Source organism: Corvus brachyrhynchos, unplaced genomic scaffold (genome assembly GCF_000691975.1).
Source record: "Corvus brachyrhynchos isolate BGI_N302 unplaced genomic scaffold, ASM69197v1 scaffold83, whole genome shotgun sequence".
In the NCBI taxonomy this organism is placed as follows: domain Eukaryota; kingdom Metazoa; phylum Chordata; class Aves; order Passeriformes; family Corvidae; genus Corvus; species Corvus brachyrhynchos.
The window spans coordinates 11,651,213-11,675,456 of NW_008238464.1; the positions used below are offsets into that span (position 1 = coordinate 11,651,213).

The 24,244-nt window shown below is 36.8% G+C and overlaps 1 protein-coding gene across 5 annotated transcripts; it reads right to left on the minus strand.

Annotated features, from left to right (window-relative positions):
- Positions 1-817: 817 nt before the first annotated feature.
- Positions 818-24,238, minus strand: PNPLA4 (patatin like phospholipase domain containing 4). Of its 5 annotated transcripts, none has more exons than XM_017737142.1 (9): positions 24,081-24,238; positions 22,901-23,200; positions 22,066-22,192; positions 16,325-16,509; positions 12,321-12,415; positions 12,021-12,156; positions 8,671-8,736; positions 3,550-3,699; positions 818-1,654 (listed from the first exon to the last, which is right to left on the minus strand). In XM_017737142.1, the coding sequence occupies exons 2-9, from the start codon at positions 23,057-23,059 to the stop codon at positions 1,523-1,525; spliced, it is 1,050 nt and encodes a 349-aa protein (XP_017592631.1). In that variant the 5' UTR covers positions 23,060-23,200; positions 24,081-24,238; the 3' UTR covers positions 818-1,522. The 5 variants fall into 5 exon arrangements, with proteins under 5 accessions (XP_017592631.1, XP_008634105.1, XP_017592632.1 ...); XM_008635883.2 differs by having other exon boundaries at positions 1,516-1,654; positions 3,550-3,702; XM_017737143.1 differs by lacking the exon at positions 24,081-24,238 and having other exon boundaries at positions 1,516-1,654; positions 3,550-3,702; positions 22,066-22,218; positions 22,901-22,982.
- Between the last annotated feature and the right edge of the window lie 6 nt (positions 24,239-24,244).

Consider the following 24,244-nt stretch of genomic DNA (forward strand, 5'->3'; position numbering starts at 1 on the left):
AACCAAACACTCTTTGCTTTTAAATAAACAATTGTGGATTTTAGCATTTAGGCAGTTGTTGCAGCGGTTGAATCCACTGCAGGAATGACCAAGAAGCCAAGAGCCCCAAAACAGTGGAGGGGTCCACTGGTGGGCAGGCTCAGAGGCCTAAGACCCTTTTACCCTTTTTAAGTTCATGTTCTAAATAGTTCTCCTTTCCTTGATACCCCACTGGTTCCCGGGTCCCTTGTTCCACCCCTCGCCTTTCCCACTGGTCACTGTCCTGTCACCCCACACCCTTTCCACCCCCTGGCCCCCAAAGGATAGGCTCTGATGTTCTGCCCCTCCCCTGGTGCTGATCCGGATAAAACCCCGGCCCCGTCAGTGTTCTGTGTTCTTTGTTCCTGGATCCCTTTGGGTGGGGACCTCAATAAACCCCTCGGAACTCCATACAAAGGACCCCTCCCATCTCTCTGTCCTCCGCGCTGCTGCAGGAGCTGTCCGGCTCTGTGTGTGTGGCTGTGAGTGTCCCCCAGCTCCGGTGTGTCAGGGGGTGTCTGAGCACCTTCACACAGCACCCCTGGAGCAGCTCCGGCAGGGACGCCATCGGGACGGACGCGACGATCTTTCCACACCCCGCACCCAGCGCATCAGGCAGTGAGACTGGAAATCCTGAACTTAAGGCAGTCAATGCAAGGTGAGTGTTACAATAACAAGATACATGAATCTGAGTTCATTACCTGCTGAGTCTCATCAACTACTCTCCAGTAGACTGACAGTAGATAATCAGGTTGTTATAGCATTCCAAGGAACGTGTAAATGAACTCTTGACAAAAGCTTCAGGAAAATATATTTATTCAATTTTGGCAAAAGAAGAAAATGTAATAAATATAACAATTTTTACACCCTTCTTTACAGTTATTTTTATATCACATTTCTTCTAAGAAATTCAGGTAGTATTTAAAATTTTAAAAGAAAACATTCACCGAAAAAAGAACTTTTAATGTGGAAAAAATACATAGGAGTGCAAATGTTTTATTTTCTTGTGGCTAGTATTTAACTTTCAAGTCCTTTAGAACAGTGCAAGTTACATTTTAGATCAGTAACACTATGAGCATCCAAGTAATACACAGAACTAATATGCAGAATTATGTTGAGTCAATAATACAGATTTTAATTTTTCATGCTGTAACACCAATTCTCCTCTAAAATAACACTGAGAAAGACTTTTCCAAATTTCTGTAATTATGACAACACAAGCTTTTTACAAATCCCACACTCAAGTCCCCAGCTGAAGCAAACTGAATCCAAGCGGAACCTCCTCAAAACAAGACATCCACCAGGCACGTCCAGCTCCCGTTCTGACATGTTTATACAGCTCTGTGAAGTGCAACTGATACTTTCTCAGCAGCAGCAGATGCAAGTCCATTGGGACTTTTACTTTCATGAACATGAACTGTGGTAGCAATCCCTGAGATTCTCTAGGATGCCTGTAGCTGTGTTTTGGCAGCCATCATGTTTTGCTACTTTTTCTCTGAGCTGTCTACTCAAACCAGTTTTCTTTCAATAAAAAGCGTACAGCATCGTCAAAGCCATTTTGGTACAATGATTCCATTTTCTCGTGGTCTGGTGGGAACAAAGCTTGATTAAGTCTTACTAGGTTGGCCAGAGACAGCTGCAACAGAGCAAGAAGCTATAAATTAGTTTATTAATGCAACTTACCTAGATGTGACTGTTCTGTCATCTGTTTCATGGAGCATATGTAAAATGAAAAGACCAGCATGGCTTTGTCTACACCAGGAATTAACCAAGTCCAGGGTCACTGCTGAGTGCCAGGACAAACTGGCACGAACAGTCCACACACACAGAATTAAACTCACAGCATCCAAGACAGACTGTCTGCCTGTAAAACTGCCCAAAGTTTCTGAAACACTTTAACTTTGGAAACACTCCCAAAACTGTCTGGCAGAGTGGTAGCTGGCACATGTTAAACTTGTGCAAGGAAATATTTTGACAACTTACTAGTGCAAACAACCATGTTCTTGGGAACATTCCCAGGCAATGTTTAACATATGAGTATAAATGTAGCTTGTACTACCAACAATTGAAGAACTACTCAGCATCTTAATTGGTCACTCTGATCATGTAAAAAGCTTTTGGAGCTTTATTCTTGAATACAGACTTTATTAAATTGTTTACAACAGACTAAAAATAGATTCAATAGTGTTCTGAACAATTTTTTTATATAAATAATGTAATACTTAGCCACATTATTATAAACAAATTTGCAAAACAATATCAAAATCATCTTCATTATTTGAAGCAATTATTCAAATTCTGACCCTAGGAGATGGAGAGACGGAAAACTATTCACATTCCAAAATAGATAAATGAAGATGTACAACTCTTCAATTTATGAAACCACAATTTGCTGAAATGAAATTATTCTTAGTGATCATTTTTACAGCCCTAAAAGCAGAGGTGCTTCAAATCGAATAGTTTAAAATGTTGCCTGGGATTCTGCACGAGTTTGCACATGACCCCAGAAGCAATTGAACTGTGCAATTAATTTTCTGTCTCTAAACTAAACTAATCACCAGCTCATTTTTCATCCTCTAGATACAAAACACAACCAAGAAATATACAGTGATTGCATAAATTTCCAAGATATATGAAATCAATAATCTCATACTTTATGACCTTTACAAAGTACTACCATGCTTAATACCCCTCTGTGAAACACCATAAAGATTCAAAAATTGGTCCAATTGAGAAAGGCATTACTAACACTAATTTTGCTAAAATTAAAAAAAAACATTAAAAACTGCTTACAAAAAGTTTTAAAAAGTATTAATTATTGTTAATCTTTCTTTCTAATGGAATATTATTGACCACTAGTCTATCACTATTCAAGATTTTCTTTCAGCACGTTGAAGAAAGCAAAACTGTGGTTAAAGTTTGTGAGACAAAGGTTGCAAAGACAGAATGTCAACAATGAAAAGGAGGCAATAAAAATCAGTCTCATATTTCAATATACAGAAATGTTTCTGCAACATCTAACAGAACTTCTGAAAAAGCATTGTAGTCACAAATGTTCACAAGCTCTCTTGAGGAATGCAGTGACAAGTCACTGTATATACCATTTCAAATGTACAACTTAAACTTGCATTTTAAATTCAGTTAGAGCAATTGATTTCAGTATGTATGAAGAAATGTTGTGCAGTTTTCCTCTCCTCTGGTATTCGACTTTATTTTTTTCTATAAACATTTTTCCTAGTCAAAGACAGCTGATATGTAAAGCAAAGCACTACACAAACCTAATATTATTTACACTGAACAGCCTGTTATAATTTGCTCGATTTTGTACTAGATCAATGCTTTTCAAACTTTCTTCTTTATTCTACATTTTCCTTTCCTTGTGTTTAAGAAAAGGTTTAACCTCCATTTGCAAAACAGAAAATGCCAAAACTTTACATAAGCTAATATATAAGCACAAAATAGACACTTCAATATGAACATAACTGCAAGAGTACTATTTAGTGTTTTTAAGTTAAGAAACAAGCAACTTACCATCATATCTTGTTTTGCTAACTTAACATACAGGTCCACACGCCCTTTATCTTGTGGACAGATATCTAATCGACCGCTGAAAGGAGATATCGTCACCGTTCTTCCAACAGGCAAGATAGGAAGGCCATTGGTAAGGCCACCATCAACCCACTTCTATGGGAAAACAGAAATATTTTCAAAATAACACCAGCACAGTATGATCATAATGCAATACCTTACCCTTGCTGACCCTGCCTCCTCCACTCTCAAGAAAACTTACAAGTTTCCCTCTAAGAATACAATGAATAAGCTTCAGTATGTGTCAAATATCAAGGAACTGACAATATAGACACAGAGATTTGAATCAATGAGCATTTGACATAATGTGCAGATTTGTGTGTAAGGTATTTATCAAGCCACTTATAAGACTTCTTAGTTAATTAAAAAATAAAATGCCCCATATGGAATTTGTCTTAACACATACAGGAAAAGACAAGACTGTTAATATTACACATAAACCATATCCAATAATGTATACTTCTCTAGAACATTATTCTGACTGGCAACAGAAGCTGTACAATCTGTATGTGCAGGTAAACACTGCACAAGCTAAACCACACATGATTCCTCTCCTCTTCTATGATTTTTCTTCCAGAGCCTCATGTCTTCTTACATCCACTACAGAAGACAGCAGCAGCAGTGGAGAGTAAAGATGGGAAGGAGCCGAACAACTATCACATAAGTGGGAGCAGACCTAAGTCTGCTGCAGGAGTTGAGTATAGTGAAGAATGAGATCTAGGGGCCAAATTCCATTCCAATATAAACAGGAGAGCTGTCACATCTGATGTTAATGTATTTATATCTTCCTATTTCTTACTGTGCTTACATGCATAGCCCAAAATTTGACACCAGTCTGCTGGTTAGATGGATTCACTGACATCATACGTGAGGGCTGATGACCAGACACATCTCCCTGAACTTTACACATCTAAAAGCAATTAGTAATTCTACACTTCCTTTATCATCAAGGGAGAGAAAACACTTCTAACATGTGATTCACCTTATCCTAAAGTAGGTGATTGTATCTCATATTAATTGTGCTGAAAAAGTGCTTTTGTCTTCACTAATTATAAAGGAAACAAACATTAACTATGTAAAATGTAGACTAATGCAGACACGCAAAGGCAGGCAAGTTGAAATGCTGTAAGAAATAGTAAGATTCACCTCAGTGCTTCTTAAGAGTTTCACCTCCAGAATATCATGCTCAAGTTACATTAACACAGACCACTGAAAAGAAATGGCAAATTGTACTAGTATTCTTCAGCATCAATCAAGCAAAAGACTGCTTTCCTGACGTAAGTGATGCTCTATGTGACCATCGTAAAATGGCAAAATAATACCAATTTTGCATCAAAAATCCTGAAAACACCACAGGAACTTAGTCACGCAAGTTTAAAAAACAAACATACATCAACAAAACAAAACCAAAAAAACCCAAGACAAAAAACCCTTTCACAAAAAGTAAATTATTGGCTGTTGGCAAGACACTAGCTCTCAGTGTAGGTACTGCTATACAGAAAGCATTAACTCCAGTTACAGTGTTTGTTCTTCAGAAGCCCCTGAGATTCTCTGAGATCCATCAGTTATATAGATCCCTCTCAGCTGTGTCCTTTACTCTCACTCTAAAGCAAACCTTATTTTAATTTTACACAGATTTCTCCCAGGGCCACATTTGACTTCCCCTGTGAACTCCTGTATCTGGTGATAGGTTGAGTCACTCTTTAACACACAGATACATAGCAAAGGAGTAGTAGTAGTATCTATCTATTTCTCTCTCTCTCTCCCCCCATCCATCCACCCATCCATCCATTCGTGTGTTTGTCTGCATACACAGTCCACCCACACCACTCTTTTCTTCACTCTCTCAGATGAGTTTTATGTTCCTGATCTCAAAATCTAAGCTACAAATATTAATATTTCATAGTTTCTATGGCCCTCTTCATCCTGTTATTTCATTATATGCTATAGTACCTGACTCTTGACATTAGCTGATATCAGTACCCATAATATATTACTGAATTCCTTCACTTTGCACAAACATCAAATTTCTCAATGAGGAGTCAGAGAATAAAATTCCAGGATCATTTACAGCTATCTTTCAGATTTGTCAAACTCCCATTACAGCACTGTTGCAACAGCTGTGAGTAAAGCTGCAGCATACCAGAACACTTCTAGCACCAAGGCTTTTTTGTGTCTGTCTCTAAATAGTAAATTATTATTATTTATGTGCAATGTTTCTTGGTGTCCTAAGTGGCTTTTTGTTGCGTTTCCTACAGTGAAAAGTACAGTGGAATCCCTGTCTAAGCCACGTCAAAGACACCATAACAAAAGACATTATTGATGTTTTTTTCACCAGTATAACTTAATACTTTTAAAACTTAAAAGTTCTCACATTTTTAAAAATTCTGATTATTTATGTTTTCTCCTTCTCCCCTTATGTAACTTCAATACTTATTTGAAAATCAAAACATTTACTAAGGCATGAGCAATGCTGTTAATTCAGCACTATTTTCTGTAGATTCTGTTACTTTCTTTTGAGCATTTGAGAGCAACTGTTTTTCACTCAAAAATATTCTAGCACTATAGTCCCTCATGTTTCCTAGTTATAAAAAATTTATAAAACATTTATTTGCTGCAAAAAGACAAGTGAAGCACCAGCTTCCCTTAACTTCACTAATCAATTCTTGAAAAACACTTCTTGCCTTAGATGAGGCAAATTCCTGGTAGCTTCTAAATGAGTTTCACTAATACTCTAGTACAACGCAGAAACAGAGAAAACTGTGAAATAACTTGCAATGAAACCCAAAGCAGACAATGACATCAAGGCTCGACTAACAGAACCTACCCATTTACCAGCAGATGGTTTTTACAAAGCTATTCCATGAGAACTACAGTCACACCAACTACAGACTCATCAGCAGACACAGCTAACTTTGTCATCTGCGGATCTTTATCTGTCTTGAAAATTAACCTTGTCAGAGACTCAAAGGACACAAAACCAAGTCAGAGAAAGATCATTTCACATGGAGCAAGTTTGCACTAGTGTTACTGGAAGCTTAGTCCCAGAATACCTAAAATCCCCAGCCCTGGTAATAAACTAGTCCAATCTGGTTAAGGCTATAAATTCTCATATGTCATCTTAGACTTCCTCTTTTGTCAAATTATTTTTCGGCTCATTAATCAGAAGAAAACGTACTATGAGCAGACAGTGTTCTGTCCCTACTAACACAAAATTTAGCTTATTCATCCCAAGTGTCTAGCCTGCAGGCATGCACACTTACAGGTAAACTAGCTAATCTCTTGTGAAGCCAAATGCTTCCCAAAAAACACTCTTCCTAAAAATAAAACTAAAGTGCAATGTTTACCCTGGGGTTCAGTCTCTGTAGGTGTATGGGCAGGCTAGTAACAGGTTTGACTATTTTCTGATACCACTTCACAAACGTGCAACACACTGCCTTACTTGCCATGCACAATGGTAGCTGGTAACACAGCAGAGATAACAGTGAAATACATTTTAAAAACACTCTTGCATGACCTGGTGATGTGTGTGCAGATGAATACACATACAGCCCAGAGAAGATCCAGATCGACTGTTCTAAACTACAGATAAGGCCAGTAGACTCAAGCAGCTAGCAGACAGTAGTCTTGATTCTGTGCTGCCATGAACCCATGGCCTGAGGAAGTTACCTTAGACAGACAGACAGGACCTGGTCTGTTACAGTAAAACTTTCAGTAAAGTTGGAATATGGTGCTATATGATAGGTGACCTTGCAGGCCCAAATCCATATCCAATCCACCTTACTGATTGGTGCTTACATGTCTGGGCCATGACAGTACATCCCATGTATGCAGCCCTACAATGTGTGCTTTGGGGCCCCTGCTAACACACCCACACATCCTTATTACCCACTATTCCAAACCAAAGAAACGCTATTGCAAGTGAGAGCTCTCACCCAGATCTAAACATTTGGGACTAAAGAATGCAAATCAAAAGCATTTACAGGCAACAGTTTTCTCAAAAAAAACCCAAAAAACCAAAAAAAAAAAAAAACCACCCACAAAAAACCAACCCCCAAAAAATTCCCCAATTCACAAATGCACTGCTTTAGAGTATGAGAAAAGGCAGGGCAGACATGCAGAACTAATTATTCTAACAAGTAACTATAAATGCAAGCAACCGCATCCCAGACACTGCCTCTTCTGAATCTCACTAAAGGAGAGCAGTAAGCTTTGGGAATGACAAGAAGCTTTCAAGTAACAGAAGTACCAGTTTCCATGAAACTTTCATTGATTTAACTTTTGAATGCAAAAAGACAAAAGGCTGCAGTAAAATATTAGAAGGCTAAAAAAAAATTTACAAAGGCTTCATTAAATACTACAATGGCTATGCAAATCATAATAGTTCATTCAGTAAAATGGGTTTTAAATAACTTTTGGACAAAACTGTGAGCCAACTTTTCAATTTCGTAATTGAAAGAATACCACAAGAAATTTAACAATGACACTTTCTTCCCTTTAACTAATGACAGCAATATATTGCCTTTGAAATTGCACAAGCAACATATAGACTCCAATTAACAAAATTCCAGACCCTGGGAAGCTGCAAGCAGTCTCCATTTAACTCAAACAGTCAAACAATACTGATTTAAACCCTTCCAATATTTCAGTTGATATGTATTGCTGTATCTATAATTCTAAAGCTGCCAAGCTTTCTGATATAATGACTACCTAGCTACAAGCAAATACATATGGTTTTGTGGGGCTTTTTGGCAGGGGGGCTGTGAGGCTTATAAAGGTTCTAGAGGCATCATTTGTATGAATGGGGAAATGAAGTATCATATATTTCTCAGAAAGAAGAAATAGCCATTTCCATGCTTTTAAAATTATTCTTAAAGTGTTAATATATTTATGTAAGAAAGAAAAAAGAGTTCTTGGAGCTAGACAGAGTAAAGACAACTGTGAAAATGTTTTCTTATAAGAAATACAAAATATGGTATTGAAGTTGCTTTCCCTTAAGATGAAATCATTACACCATAAATGAAGAACACATAAAAAGAAAGCTGGTAGTTAATGAAAAATTACCTGTCCTTTAAATTCCACTGGCTTAATTCCTGCATACACTGGTATAAAACTACTTGCTAGTAGGACCTAGACAGAAGAAAGCAGAAAGAATAGAGAAAAAAAAAAATCAAAAAAAGGAAATAAAGTAATTTAGAACCAATACATATTTTCATACATATTTACCAGTCAATATATTAGTTTTACATAAATCCACTGTCATTTCAAAATGTCTTCGTGTTGTGGTATGTCAAAATGTGATTAAAATTATTCAACAGGGTTTGGCTTTTTTATGACTTCACAGTGACAACTCTCAAAACAAAGTATCAAAAATTAACTCAATGATTTATGTGATTCAAGAGTATGAACTTAGTTTTGCAGAATGTGAAGTAAATCTACAGTTTTCAAGAAATTAAATATGCACATGCTGAAAAAAAGCAGTATATTGTCAAAGAAGAAGCTGACCGAGTCATTCTGTTAGCATATTAATATAGTGTTTATTTTCCTAATAAATCAGATTTTCAAAGTTTCAAAAATACCACAAACATCCTGAAAATTCACATATGCATACCTTTATCAATGTTTTTATTTAATAAATTCAAGTATTAACGAAATACTATTTCCCCTGTTGTAAGGCTTCATTGCTGTCTACAGCTGTTCTTGATTTTTAAGGTTTTTTTTAGACCAGGACACCTCTTCTGCCATGTACAGCTTTGCACACACATATACCATCCTATCCATTCACAGCAATACCTATGAGAGAGTGGGTATCTCTATACCTATGTATCCACTCACATATACATAAGCAATCAGTATACAGAATTTCCAGGAGAAGAGGCAAATGCATGGACGAAGTACAGTACGTCAGAATTTTTCATACAGCTAAATCGGGTGAATATGCACACGCTTGTGTGGTGGCATGAAAGACCAATCTGGGGAACAGAAGCAGGTCACAAACTGGTGTATACACTGTGTGAAAGATGATCAGCTGCAGAAAAATATCACAATCCATGGAGATTATGGAAGAAAGTGCTGGAGCTTTTTTGGGTGGAATTACATTTACTTTTACAAAATTTAAGCTACTTTCAGTATTAAGCACCTCTGTTCCCCTAATAAGTTTTAATTAACACTGTATATGTATATGAAGTCTTCAGCTTCCACTTTGAGAACTGCTTTCCTGCCTGTTTCTTTTCCTACTGATGTGGAGCTTTGTCTGAGGTCAGATAAAAAGGCTCTCTCAGTTCCCTTATGCAAAACTGTAGCTATTTCTCTACCAAACAGGCCTTTCACTCATAAAAGCATAAGACAAGGTTCCCAAAGTTCCCAACGTCCACTTCTTCCCCAGCCCAACACCCTTTCTCCTCTCTTCAACTCCATCTCAGTAACTTTGGCCCTTCTAAACTAAGAGAAATGGGGAAAAAAAGATTTATTGAAGGAATAGAGTCAAAACCAGGTGACCCCTGCAACTTCTGAATTCATTTCAAGAGAGGACTGAAGAAAGCAGCTGTTCTTCTTATAAAGTCACTCCAGAGATCTCCAGAGTGAGGAGAGGCAGGACAAGCTTTCAGTATTTCCCTAGCACTAACAGACCAGTGTGGAGTTCTAGGCACTGCCTTACATTCTCAAGCTAAATTTATCAGTATTTTGTGCCTTGCTCCCTCACAAACACACAAATCAGGCCTCTCTTCCCCCTCACCTCCATTTCTAGAACTACAAATCTACGAATGCTGATGCAAGATGATTGTCTTCACATATAGAAAGACTATTTCAAAAGTGGGAGATTATTACCTGCCTTTCCAAGTCCACAAGGAATAGTAAAACAGATAAAATCTTAATATTGTAGAAACATACATTCAGTTTAGCCATTATGAAAAACTTCGGAACCATAAGTCTTGTTTGTTAAGCATTGAAACCAAATCCATATGACATTGAAAGATTTCTGGCAGAAGGTACAGAAGTTTTGCTGTTTATAAAACAGTCAGCCCAGCAGTACCTTTATCCATGCCTTGCATGTAGATCATGTCTAGGCACGATACAATAAAATAACCTAACAAGCTCTACCCTCCCTGCTCCTGTGGCAGCCACCAACATTCAGACAGCTGTACTCATGATACAGGCAGAGCTGAAGGCATGCACAAAAACAGGTATTGTGAGCTTCTGTGAAAGACCAGACAATATGAATGCATTCCAATGAGCAGTTATGTGTAATTTTATTACTATTATTCCAACCCACCTACTGCTACTATAGAGAACAAAAGAATAGAACAGAAATGGCTAAATCAATGAAAAAACTATTGAATACTAGTAAAAATGTACATATTTCCAAGGTCATCCTGATGCTTCTAATTGTCTCAAGGTTAGAAGATTTCACTGCAAAAACACATAAATGAAAAGAATAATAATCTCCATGCTTGTTACCAGTGAATACTATAGCTAGAAATAACAGTGCATAACTTCAGATAAACTTTTTGCATAATTATATTTGCATGATGAAGTGCTATAAATTTTGAGAACTGACTGTCCATGTAGAATATAACAGGGTCAAGATTTTAAAGGTTATTCTTTAAAGGCAAACTCCCAATGCACACTTTGAGATTTTGTAAAAAAAAATGACACTTGTTAAAAGTGATAACAGTAAAGAATCTCCTTTTTGCTCCAAGCATCCACGAGGATAGGGAAAGAAGGACAAAAAGAAGGAATTCCTTCTTATTCTATTTCCTCCTTTATCCTGCTATATCTTGGTATGTCTTCCACTAAGATACGATCAGTTACTAGCAAGAACACTTGCTTTACAAGCATCTGAACTGCTTCTACCATCTCACATCAGCTTATGCATACAATCCTGATCCAAATTTAATATGTAGTATTCAGATGAAGAGAAGGGCAGTAAAAGATCTTCCCAGTTACAGTTAAAATGCAGCTTATATACAGTACTTAGCATTACATTATAGCCATTATCCACAAGCACCTGTAGGAATTGTTCAATTTTTCTTAAACTTCCTTTATTTTCTTTTGTGATGAAACATAATGGTATCAGTGAAGTAAGAGATGCAAATTTTTTACAACATTTTGAGATTCTCTACTGTGTTCTCATATACTGCACAATTAGTTACCCGTTACTTTTAGAAACACTTTGTCTACAAGGTAGAACTTGAATAACCAATGAAGGAAACACACACAAACACCAAATAAATTTTAGCAAAATTTTTGAAGCTATAGGATCGAATCCTGCTTTAAACATTGTTTATATTATGGTTGTAGCAAGTGGTTACCTGAGTAAACCAGTGATTTTACCGTACAATTAATAATATACTCTTAAGCCTTGAAGAAACTCCAGCATTTTTATTCACAACTACCACATTCAACTTTATTACCTGAATGAGGTCGTCCCTGGATGCAAAATTTGAAACCAAGTGATTTTCCCCACTCTTTGAGTTAGTGACCGACACATAGAGCCGGTTCTCAGCTATCTCATGAACATCAGAAGGAAGAATAGATTCTATGCCCTCCCTAGAGGAAAGAAAATGCTCAGCATTACTCACACCATTATTTAAAAACCTTCCAAATACATTAGGGCTGAGCACCCCACTGCGAAGAAGAAATATGCACCCTCTCCATTTGCATTTGGAGAGCTCAACACAAAAATGACCTTACAGAAGCATTAAGATAGGTACCTAAGTGTTTTCATAAAATCATAACCAGGTGTTACAGCACCAAAGTTCAATCTTCTGACTTCCTCTGCAAATCCATAGGCAAAGTGCTTACATTTCTGGAAATGGAAAATAATAACCATGAAGATGTTTTAGTGATCGGAAGCATGTTCAACTGCAGTACCTAAAATATACTAGAGGCTAAAGCTTTAAAAAAACAGTTATTAGATCAAACTGAAATATTTTCCCTTGTGTGCTTGGTTTGCAACAAGACATGCATAACGAAACGTTGATCCTTTTCTAAGGATTAATTTATAAGAAAAAAAAATCCCTAATGAAAAAAAAAATTATAAGCTTTCACAAGGATACCACTTTAACAACCAAAGAAAGTTAAAGGCTATTTTTCTATATACTACCACTGCTAAATAATCAGTTCCCTAGACCATGCCATTACAAGAACAATCATTTAGTTCAAAGTCTAAAGCCACCTTTTATTTTAAAGTCTATTTCAGAACTTAAACCAGACATAAGTACCTTAAGATGCTTATAAGCAATAAAAAAGAAAAAAAATTACAATGATTTCTTCTCACTAATATAAAAAACAAGCTACTAACAAATATACATATTTTATTAATAAAACACTATAGAAGTATTTAATGAATGGAAAACTATGATGGATGACATAGGAAGAAATGACACTGCAGAAAACCAGGCAACAGATTCCTGCACAAGGAACCTTTTACACAAGCTGAAATGCCCAGCATTAATGACTGCAGGAAAATAGCTTGAAGTGTGAGTCATACCAACTCCAAAGGGACAGTAAAGGAATTGGTATAATTTATTTTTCAGCCGTAACATGCTGAAACAATGAATTAAGATCCTGAGCGCTTAAGACTCACTATTCAATATCTGTAATCCTTTTTTCATCCTTTCATGCAGACTTCTCTAATGATTCTAGAGACTTTGAAAAAACTAAACTCAATCTTATGCAACCTTCTGAAATTGGTACTCTATAAATATATTATACTCACATTCACCTATATAACCACATGAGAAAAAGATACTTTGGGTTTCCTGGATTATTAGGTCCCTGAATAAAGAACAAATATGTTGATAGTAAAAAAATAAATTATTCAGTGGTTAAGGAAAGGAAAAAAAAAAATAGAGACATGAATGTATTCTACTGAGGAGGAGGATACAGGAACCAATGAAAGAAAAACCAGGAAGGAGTTAGGGTGAGGATTAACCTGAGATCAGAGCCAGCTGACTGAAGCAGTTAAACTTCCTCACATCACTTGTATGACAGAGCACTCATCTAAGTGAAAGACAGAAATACAGTTCTTGCATCCACTTTCTTTATATGGCCTTTGAATAAATGCATCAAAAAAGTTCACTAAGAGGTTCATACCTCTTAAAGAAACAATCACTGTAAATATTTGTGCTACTTAATTTCACATTGGTTAGATTTGCACTTTTACCCTATAACGTACTTGTCATTGCCAGCTCAAAGATAAAAGTAGTTACATGCACTAAGTCTTGAATTTATTCTACATCAGGCAGTTAGGCTTCTTCTGTAGTCAATCTGCTATAGAGGCACATTCTGACACCTCTCTCTTTAAATGCAGAAGAAACCCATAAAACCCTACATAGAAGCACCTCAGACCTACTATCTCAATATTTAAGATGCTTAAATAAAGTTACGAGGAGCTAAGAGTACCGGGGAGCTGGATGAATCCAAACCTAGGGGAATGACAGAGAACTACTTTCCATACTACAAGTGCTAGGAATGGGCTGTATCTAGACTCTCAATTACTGCTCTCAAAAGAGACAACTTCTTACAGTTATGAATTGTTTTAGAATTTGAGTCCTAGAAGCTTTCAACAATACATCTGCATTTTAAATTTTGACTGAGGCCGTGCTTAGAAATTGTAACTGCTTGTACTGAGATATGCAAACTTGATATCAAACATGACCAAGGTAATTTTAAAATAAACAGTCATTCATCCATAACTAAATAAGCCTCCTTAGAATTCTCAAGTCCCGTGCCTTTTCAAACAGTGACAAAAATCCAATATATGACAGAAAAACATCTGGAAACTGCCTTAGAACAGCAACAGTCAAAACAATAAATCTTCAATGTTACATTCTCTCCAAGTAAAGACAGGCTGCATTACAGCTTTGAGATTAGGAGATGAAGAAAGTCCTAATTATGGCTTGTCTAACATTGCCATCTCTGGGGAGAGGGGGGAAAAAAAGGAAAAAAATGATTAACTGATTAAGAGCTACATTTGTGGACATAAAATATTTCAAGCTAGAAATGCAGTAACGATAACGATATAATTATCCGATATGAAAAGTTAGTTCTATCCAGTACAGAACACTGCCTTTACTTAAATTCCATGAGAATTAGAAAGTATTATTCCCACTGAGAAAAGAACTCTCAATTTTCCATTTAAACAATATAACAGAATAACTAAAAAGTACATAAAAATGGAAAGGAATAGATAGTTCATGAAGCTTTCTTTAGTTTGCAATAAAATGACAAACTTTCAAGGAAAAATACATCAGACTCAATGTAATATAGACTTAGTTTCCACAAACAAAAACTAAAAACTGTTCTAATATTTTTACGTAGAAAGATCTTTGTAAGTTGGACCAGGCTGAGAACAAGTGCTCATACCCAGAGTCTGCAATAAGCAGAAAAATTTCCTTGGGCTAACAAAGAGCTGCCATGCTCACCACAGAGGAAATTAAAGTCAGAGGTACACATTATATCAGGCAAACTTGAAACTGAACTACCAGTCAGAGGTGACAGAAGGAGAGTAATGCCTGCACAGAATACAAAGAGGTTCCACACAACAGAGTGGAACTTGCCTAATACCAAGTCATATAAGGAATGCTCCCAGGGGAGTGGGGTGGGGGAAAGAAGCCAGGGACAAACCTATTGCTGAAAGTAACAGAAGTACAGTTAATGCTGCAAGCTGAGTTCATATCCCAGCAGAAACAACCAACAAACAAACAGAAAGATCAGTGGCAAAGTAGGTTTGGCTGGGACTATTTTTGAATCAAATGAAGTGAAATAATCGAGGCCTAGAGAAAGTTATCAAATCCTCACTGGACTGAAACATAAGTGTAACTTAGACTAAAAATCTAACAGCCTGTTTTCCCCACAATAATTAAAACTATTCAAGAAATATTAACATTTTGGCAATGCCTGGTCCTCTACATTTATTAAGGCAAAGTCACTACAGACACTTCAGGAGAGCAAAGCAGCCTTAACCTGTGGGGAAAATCAAGCAAAGAGACACCAAAAGAAACCCTAATGCTCTCCACAGAATCTTTAACATTGTAGTCATTGAATATAACCTTGGTGTCTCTGCATGACACTATATCCATGGTGAGAAAGGAGTGGCATCTCTGGAGATGAAACAACCCAGACACAAGTCAGACAGAATGCTGTGCAGGGTAATCCTACTGGGTGCTGTTAAGGCATGGGCTGCACTGAGTCTAAAGGAGATGCAAAAGCATTTAACACTGTTCAATGAAATACAGGCAGCAAGAAAAAATTCTGAGCAGGTAGGACCTGTTTATGAAGACACACTCCATCTACCATTTTCATCTCCTTTCAGAAAAGGTTGAAAGGATGGTGCAATGCACTTGCTTAACAAAGCATATCTCTAGCCAAGAGAACAATGATTCACTGTGTAATGTACCATCATTCAGTAAATATACATTTTGGTATAATGAAGTATACCTGTTGCCTACAAATCAACATTCACACACATGAGATTTGTATTTACACAGATTAAAATATAAAGTTCATATGAAATATTTTTGTCATAAACCTTTTTGCTCATGAATCACAGATGTGGTCAATGAAAACATGATAAAAGAGTCCTGTTCCTAGCAAGTAAAAAGAAAAAAAACCAAGAAACAAAACATTTTAATAAACTGAATGGAAGATGATTATATTAAAAAATTTCCTTTAAAAATTATAATGGCCTATACCTACGAGTTTATTAATTTACCTCTATATTTTCTGGCACTGCTAACAAGACAGCGGCAGCCAGAGATCCCGCAGAAGCTCCTGCAAAAGCTTTCACATCTCTCAGTAACTTCTTACCATGCCTGTGAAAAGCAGCTGCTGCCCCCAAGTGGTAAATGCCCAGAAAGCCACAAGCCGCAAAGGACAGGTTGATATGTTTCATTTGGGCTGTGGACATAAAGTGTCACAGTCAGAAAAATTTTGTGTTGCAACACACATTTATTCTTTTGGCTAACTTACCCTATCTATATAACAAAAATCAGGTTACTTTAGAACATTAAAAGCTTTTGATTACTAAATACATCAAACAATCAGCAGTTAGTTGAGTATCTCCAAACCTGAAAACAACTCTAAAATAATCCTTAGCACAAAACTCTTTTTAAAGCAATTAAAAATATATACCTTTATATACAATGTAACTACACTTTTTCACCTGATTTGCCAAAGAAATGCAAACTAAGAGTAGCTACACAACAGTGATTAAAGAACACCTTTGGAGAACAAACATTGTTAGCCACCTTTATTAAAAAGTCAAATTAATTATAAAACTGCTGGCTACTGTTTCATCATGTAGTGACAGGACTGGGAGAGTGGATTCAAACTGAGAGAAAATTTAGATTGGATATTAGGAAAAATTCTTTACTGTGAGGGTGGTGAGACTGGAACAGGTTGCCCAGGGAAGCTGTGGATGCCCTGTCTCTGGCAGTATTCAAGTCCAGGTTGGATGGAGCTCTGAGCAACCTGGTCTAGTGGGAGGTGTCCCTGCCCATGGCTGGGGGGTTGGAACTAGATGATCTTTAAGGTGCCTCGCAGCCCAGGGCATTCTATGATTCTATGATTCATACTCTCCTTACACAAGCAGAGCCTTGAATCCATTAAATTCTCTAAGAGACAAATTTTTTCTGTCATCTTTGAAACCCATTTGCTTACTAGAATTATTAATAGACAAATTTTTAAAGTAATTACTAGTTTAAAAAAGAAAACTACAAAACATATTGCTGGTACTATTAAAATAAGAAGGAATAAAAAAACCCCAAGTAAAATACAAAGCACTAAATGTATGAAAACACACACACTCTGAAGGTGTCAAGGGCAGATTTTAAAATTAACAAAAAAACACCACAAATGGTAAGCATAAGTTCAGATTATTAGGGATAGTTAATTAAATAAACAAAATAGAATGCTGTACATTTTATTAGCTCTTCTGCTTCTGCAAATAACTACATTATGAAAGCAAGGTATTCCACAGATTATATTTTACAGATGTAAGAGATACTGCACACATTGAATTGAAAATAACCCCCTACTATACTTGGGTACATCTCAATATCAATGGGAATAGAAGACAGAAACTGTTGTATCAGTCCTGATGAAGAGAGGCAAACATATACAGCACCATATTTTTGTTACAGATATCTCTTCATCTCTGAAATGGGAAGAGCAGGAAAGATGGGGATAAGAAACAGCTTTCAAAACCACTAGACAAGACATGCTAAACCCAATTGCTTTACCACAGCATGATCAAAATCAGACCTAATGATCTAACCAGGTTTGCTATTTTACTGAACAAGAGAGAGAGATGGAGAGCATATCATAGTGCCAGGGAATATTTGGTGGATCAGTCAGTCTGCTAAAACACATAGTTTATCATCTGCACTGGAAACACTTCCATATCCACTTTTAAGTAGGAATACTTGTAACAAATCTAACACATGGTACTCATAGAAAGAACCAGAAGTTGGCTCTTGCTGTGACAATATGAGAGAAAGGTATTTAGAACAAAGCAAGTGATAAACTGATTTACTATTTTTAAAAAGAAGGATCTTTTCATTTAAAGAAAAGTCACTGTGCTGAATAGAAGGTAAAAAAAGTTTACTCAGGATGTTACTGGAAAACAACAAACACAACTCTACTTTGATTTTTAAATTTTTTTTTAATAGAGTAGAAGAAAACTAAAACAGTCTTTGAAGTTTGATGTCACAATGGGCTTTCTTTCAGGATAGTTAAACTCTTGGGAGTTTAACCAGCTGCTGCAGCTGTCTCCATACCTTCCACAAATTAGGAGCAAGGATGCATTTGCATCACGGACCACTGACTAAAAGATGAAACCGGTTAAAACAACTGGATTCTTACATAGGAATGGAAGAATCAACTCCATTTCTGCCCAAAATAGACCTCAAGATCAAGAACTACTACTGTGAAGCATTACATGAAATAAGAACTATGTTTACACAGCTGATTGGTCAAAAAATATGCAAAGTATGAGTTCACAAATCCAAAGAATTACATCTAAGGGACCTATGAAATGTAACTAAGAAACACAACTGTAAGATAATAAGGTTATGTAAATAAAAATAAGTGTATGGATGCTTATGTACATGTATATGCAGATTTAAACCTTCTACAAGGCTCATACTCCAAAAAGTATTTCTCTCTGCTGGAAAATAATTAAATGATCACAAATCAAAAAAAAAAAAGATAAGAACTACAAAGAGTATCTATGGTTACAGTAAAAAATTTTAGATTAAAAGATTTTTTTTAAAAAGAAAAATTCCCAACCAATGTGGACGAAAAATCACACTTCATTGTATAAAGAAGTGGCTGGTACATTTTCTCTACAGTGAGAACAGAAAAGGAGGTTATGTGAACTGAGGAAACTATTTGAATCTCAGATCAAAAACTAGCAAACATATCTGACTAAAGTCAGATATCCATGCCTCCTCTTACACACCTTCATAAGGAAACTGTAGTTTCTTATATGAGCTTTAGTCCAATTTAATTACCAGTTACTGCGAGTAACTACTATTCTCTTTGAGTGTCTGGATACATGGCACTCACTCTTTCATGTGAGTTAATTTCTTAACACTTAGATCCCATGCTTCTCTGCCTCCTTCATTTCCCTACCCAAGAGACAGAAAGAGAGATTATTGACTGAGTATTCACATCAGTCACTTGACTGACAAAAGGATTCAGTGAGAGGCAAGCACACAAGAACAAACAGCGCTAAGATTTCAAGTCAAGGAAATACTGTTCAAGAATGCTGCTAGTCTCATACTCTGTGAAGAGCAGACTAATTTCAAATCCAAAAAGATTAAATCAATACAATGTAAAAATAAGGTAGGTTTTTTTTACTTTTAGTAAACAGAAGTACTTGATCGACTGGATTTGTATGGCATGCAATACAACACTGTTTTACAGATTCCCCACGAGAACCTCAAATTAAGAGTAGCAATAGCATGGCTGTGTTATCCAGACACTACATTCCTATTAATTAGGATCAATTCTCAGGTATACATTAAGTATTTGTCATATACACAAAAAATTTTGAAATTCCTCAGTACAAATGTTAATTGGCAGATGGCATTCATGCTCAAATGACAGATCCAGTGGTCACATCTAGCTGAATGACTGAGAAATGGGGTATGCACATACATCTATCAACTCTGTAAGTGGTAAATAATGAGAAGGAGAAATCATTGAATCATATTATCATTCAAGTGGCCTCTTTCCCAACCTTCTTATGCTCAAAACAGGCTCAGCTATCAGATCAAATTTTGTTGTTCAGGGCTTTACCCAGTTGTTAAATTGAAAATCTTGTAATGTTTAGCTCCTAAGTGATAGCTAGCATTTGTCTGTTGCTTGGTGAAACAATCAGGCCTTCTTTCATTTGTTTAGAATATGAAAATCAGTAAAGTATTGCAAATACTCAGCATTACAGAGAAGAAACAGACATTAATATATTCAATCAGTACTATGCATCCACCTGCAAGAAAGTGGGTGGAATGAGGCCTCTTCAACAAATCTGTAAAAAAGCACTTAACCCACAAAGGATGCAGATGAGAAAGATGATACAGATAAATAAGAATCATGTTTCTGTAAGGAACTACCTGCTTCACAGATGCAGTTTAGCAATGTTGTTTTACCTCGCAAAGAAATTTCAGAATAATCGGAAAGATAAGAAAGCATTTGTTGGATGAATGTCCTGTAAAATCAGAAAGGCGAGTATAGGAAACCAAGACACATTTAAAAGAATATAAATTTTCCCATTTCTTTTGATGCTTGCAAATATGTCGTGGCATTACTTGATTTGCAAGTTATAACTGTGTATTTCAGAGAAAGTATGATTCAAAAATGTCTTTTGTTTTGATGATCTGGTAGATCACTGCACTTTTGATCAAAAAAAAGAATTGTATGATTATAAAAACTCCAAAGAGGAAACACAGAAATTTAATTAAGTTTACATTATGACTATTCCCTGACAATTTTTAATAGAGTAACAGGAATAGAGCACAGTCACCTGTGGACACAAACCACTTCTTTCAGCTGAGCAGAGAGCAGAAATCTTGCTATCTTAGAAATAGTATAAAACACCTGTTTCACAACACTTCAAAACAAATATTCTTAAGAGAGTTTAGCATAAATTGTGACTATTAAGGATATTAATACCTATTAACACAAAGCTGTCATATTGGCATGTCTTAAGAAAATGTTTCAATGAACCTTAAAAGATTCACAAGTACATTTCAGCTGGACAGTGCACATACTATAGAGGTACGATATAAAGAGGACATAGCAAACACTTCTGCCACTGCTTTTCAAAACATGTTATCTTACATGATTGGCAAAATTCAAAATATAAAGATTTCAACTGGTTAAGGGGATAGAAATGCTTCTGTTGTCTACAAGAGAAAAAACCAGAAGCATAAGAAAAGATATGTACAAGAAGAACACTGGGGCTGTTCAATTTCATTATTTTCCATATAACACAGGAATAAACATAAACGTAAGAGTTCTCTTTAAAAGATTACCCATCTGCAGGAAAAAAAAACCCACTGGTGATTAAAAATCTACTGGAGGTGGGAGCATTCCTGTTTACTCAGCAGTATCTCCATTTTGTAATGCAAACCTTCAAGAGAACGTATGTAAGGAGACAAGGCTGTACAGAAGAATTATGATACAGTACCACACAGCTTTCTCAGGACAGGTACTGTTTTCCTGATTGTAATGCACAAGAAATAGCACAACAGTTTCTCACAGGGCTGTTTCCTGAGCAATGTAATTACATAAACATTGTACCATCCCAGTGTCTTAACCTGTCGTAACTACCTCCTGTCATCCCACTTGTAAACAAAAGCTGAAAATGCCCAAAGCAACTGAGTACACACACCTTCACAAACAAAATTTAAATATACATAGAATGCAAACGACCAAGCACCCTGAAGCACAGGAGCTAAAATGTATGAGGCATAACAGCACATCGGAGGATTAGTTATTAGCAAAGAATGACAGAACAAGCAAAGTCACAGAAAGAACTGTTTAGCTCGGCAGCACTGCTAAATTAAAGGTCGTAAGTGTAACTACTAATTTACCCGAATCAAAAATCACCACTGACACAGAAATGTGTGTTTTTTCACATTCCTGGCAGGAAAAAAAGCGCACTAGCATAACAATTCACGGCCTTCACTGAATATAAGAATTTGACAAAGCTGAAGGAAAAAACATAGTAAGTACATATCTAATCAGCCATTAAGAACCTTAACAAAATCACTAGTCTTTGCAAACTGTAACAATTGCATATAATCCCCTTAAAATTAAAAACAGAAACACATCACATGATACTAAACTTTCAAATTAAGATTCTAGACCTTGATCCTTAAGACAAGGTGTCAACAGAGGGTAGGGAAGGCTGACTTCTTCAGAAGAAGGCAGCAAAAGGTTCAATACCTTCTAATGAATGTTGTCTTCCATCACATACTCCACTGGGACTTTTTCCAACAGCTATTTTGGTTTCCTCTGCACTAGTAGCCATTCTTCTATCAACTTCTGATTGTTTATCATTTACCTTGGAAACCTACAATCCGAGAGTCAGTCATATTACTATTAAAAAGAAAAACAACAACAAATATGACATCGTTTAACAATAATTGTTAAGTCATCTAGATTAATTTCTCAGCTGCTTAGCTGCCACTAAACTAGTTCAAACCTCAATGTTCCACAACTTAGGCATGCAGCAATTTATATTTAAGATTAATTTACCTAGATATTGAAAATTCCTGCCGTCAGGATATGCCAGTGTCCAAAATGACATTTAGTTTGTGTCCTTTCCCACTATTTTTATTTATATCAACAGATTTTTTATAATCAAACTCTTAAGTTTTTATCCTCCCTTATCAATCCATTTTCTCCCCCACCTTCTGTTGCCTAACATTGCATCTGTAAGTAATTTTCCAGAGAATTCTGGTCCTATTCTTCACTAAACAATTGTCACTCTAACTAATCACCCTGTCATTTATCATGCACTACTGTCTGAAGTATAGTTTGAAGAAAATTAATGTTTCTCCCCAACTTAGAACTATTAGACTCAAAACTTCATTCTAAATATTGGTACTCCGGCACCTATTGCTGCCTGCCCCTTTACCTTGATAAATTGAAGGCATCTTCAATTCATAATTAATGCTGTCAAATCAAAAGCTTAGCTCTGCAGAGTATAAAATAAATTATTTTATCACTGTATTTATGCACATCACTTATATCTTTAGAGCATCACAGAAATACTTACCTGGAATTTAACTCTGTTATGTGGCACTCTTATAGTGCAACAGTTTGTAATTCCAATCCAGAACTGCTGAGTTTTGGGAAACATGCAACTACACAATTGGCCTTCTTTTAACTGGAGCAACAGTATTTGAGCACTACACAGTCTTTTGGCAGTCCACATTTTCTTAAAAGTGATCCAAGTGATGTAGTAACCAAACTGATACTCTCAGAAGCTGTTTTACCGTGAAGTTACAAAGGAAGCATCAATAGGTGAGCTTGGACACCACAGAAGTACAGGCAGAAACTTTCTTCTAAGCATTCCCTGTTTAAAGACATTAGGGGAAAAAAAGAGTAGTTGAAAGGTTAGTTGCACATCAAGGCCCTGATACTGTAACAAGGCTCTCCTCACACCCATCCAGCCCTAACACAGAGGCATTGACAGCTGATTCGCTTGACAATGAAAGAGTTTTGTTCAGTAGCTCCTCTCTCTCCCTCTCACCAGCCCCCATCTGGTACCGTGTTGTTCACAACTGACCATAAAGTCAATTGCTCATTTCAGAGACAAGAAGAACTAAAATTGTTAATAACACAGAGCCCCGAGCAAACAAACTGTCCCTTAACAACGTGAATACACTGCTCCTTCTACCTCAGCTGAAAACTGTGGATCCAGCAACTTCAAAGAACTTCTTCACTAAAACGAAGTGCTGGTGTCAAGATCCCAGTTAAGAGACAGCATGCTGGCTGGTACAAAGCAAGCCTTGCTATCTTCTCTGTTCCTAAGATAGCACAGGGGTTACTCACACACCCAGTGTAAGCCTGGTTTACACCTTGACCATAAAGAAGAATGTATGGAATTGTGCTCGTTCCGATGAAAAGCAGGTTCCTGCCTGACCATCACTGCAAACAACCCCAGTGTGACCCTCTGCCGCGAGGTCTCAGCGGAACACTGCCAACTTCTAACTTAATCCCAACCAAGTAAGTGAGTTATAGGTTTTCTGTTTCATCTCGTGCACCATGAGATCAGGTCTATGGTGCAACTGGATTTTTCCTACCTCCACTTTTGTTCAGCAAACAACCAAAACAAACAAGCAAAGCAGAGCCGAAACAGCGAGACAAGTTTTTTAAAGGTAATAAACACAGAAGTTGTGAAGTGACAACCGCGGGGCGCACAACGCCGAAGTGCAGCCACTGCGCCTTCTAACCTTGGACACTTAGAGCAGGCGGGCGATTCCTACGCGGGACACGGCTCTTCCCGTCCCGATCATCCGCCGCCTCCCCGCAGGCCTCCCGGGGGCCTAGCGCGGCCTACACGAGGCAGCGGCGGCACTGTGCTCGCCTCGGCCCCACCTCCCCGGCAGCGGTCCCC

Excerpts from the sequence above, each read along its gene's own strand:
- PNPLA4 (XM_008635883.2), bottom strand. The coding sequence starts at position 23,059 with ATGTGGACTGCCAAAAGACTGTGTAGTGCTCAAATACTGTTGCTCCAG. Across the intron at positions 12,157-12,320 it reads GATTTTATGAAAACACTTAG|GGAGGGCATAGAATCTATTC; the intron begins GTACCTATCTTA and ends TCTTTCCTCTAG. Across the intron at positions 8,737-12,020 it reads CCAGGGACGACCTCATTCAG|GTCCTACTAGCAAGTAGTTT; the intron begins GTAATAAAGTTG and ends TCTTCTGTCTAG.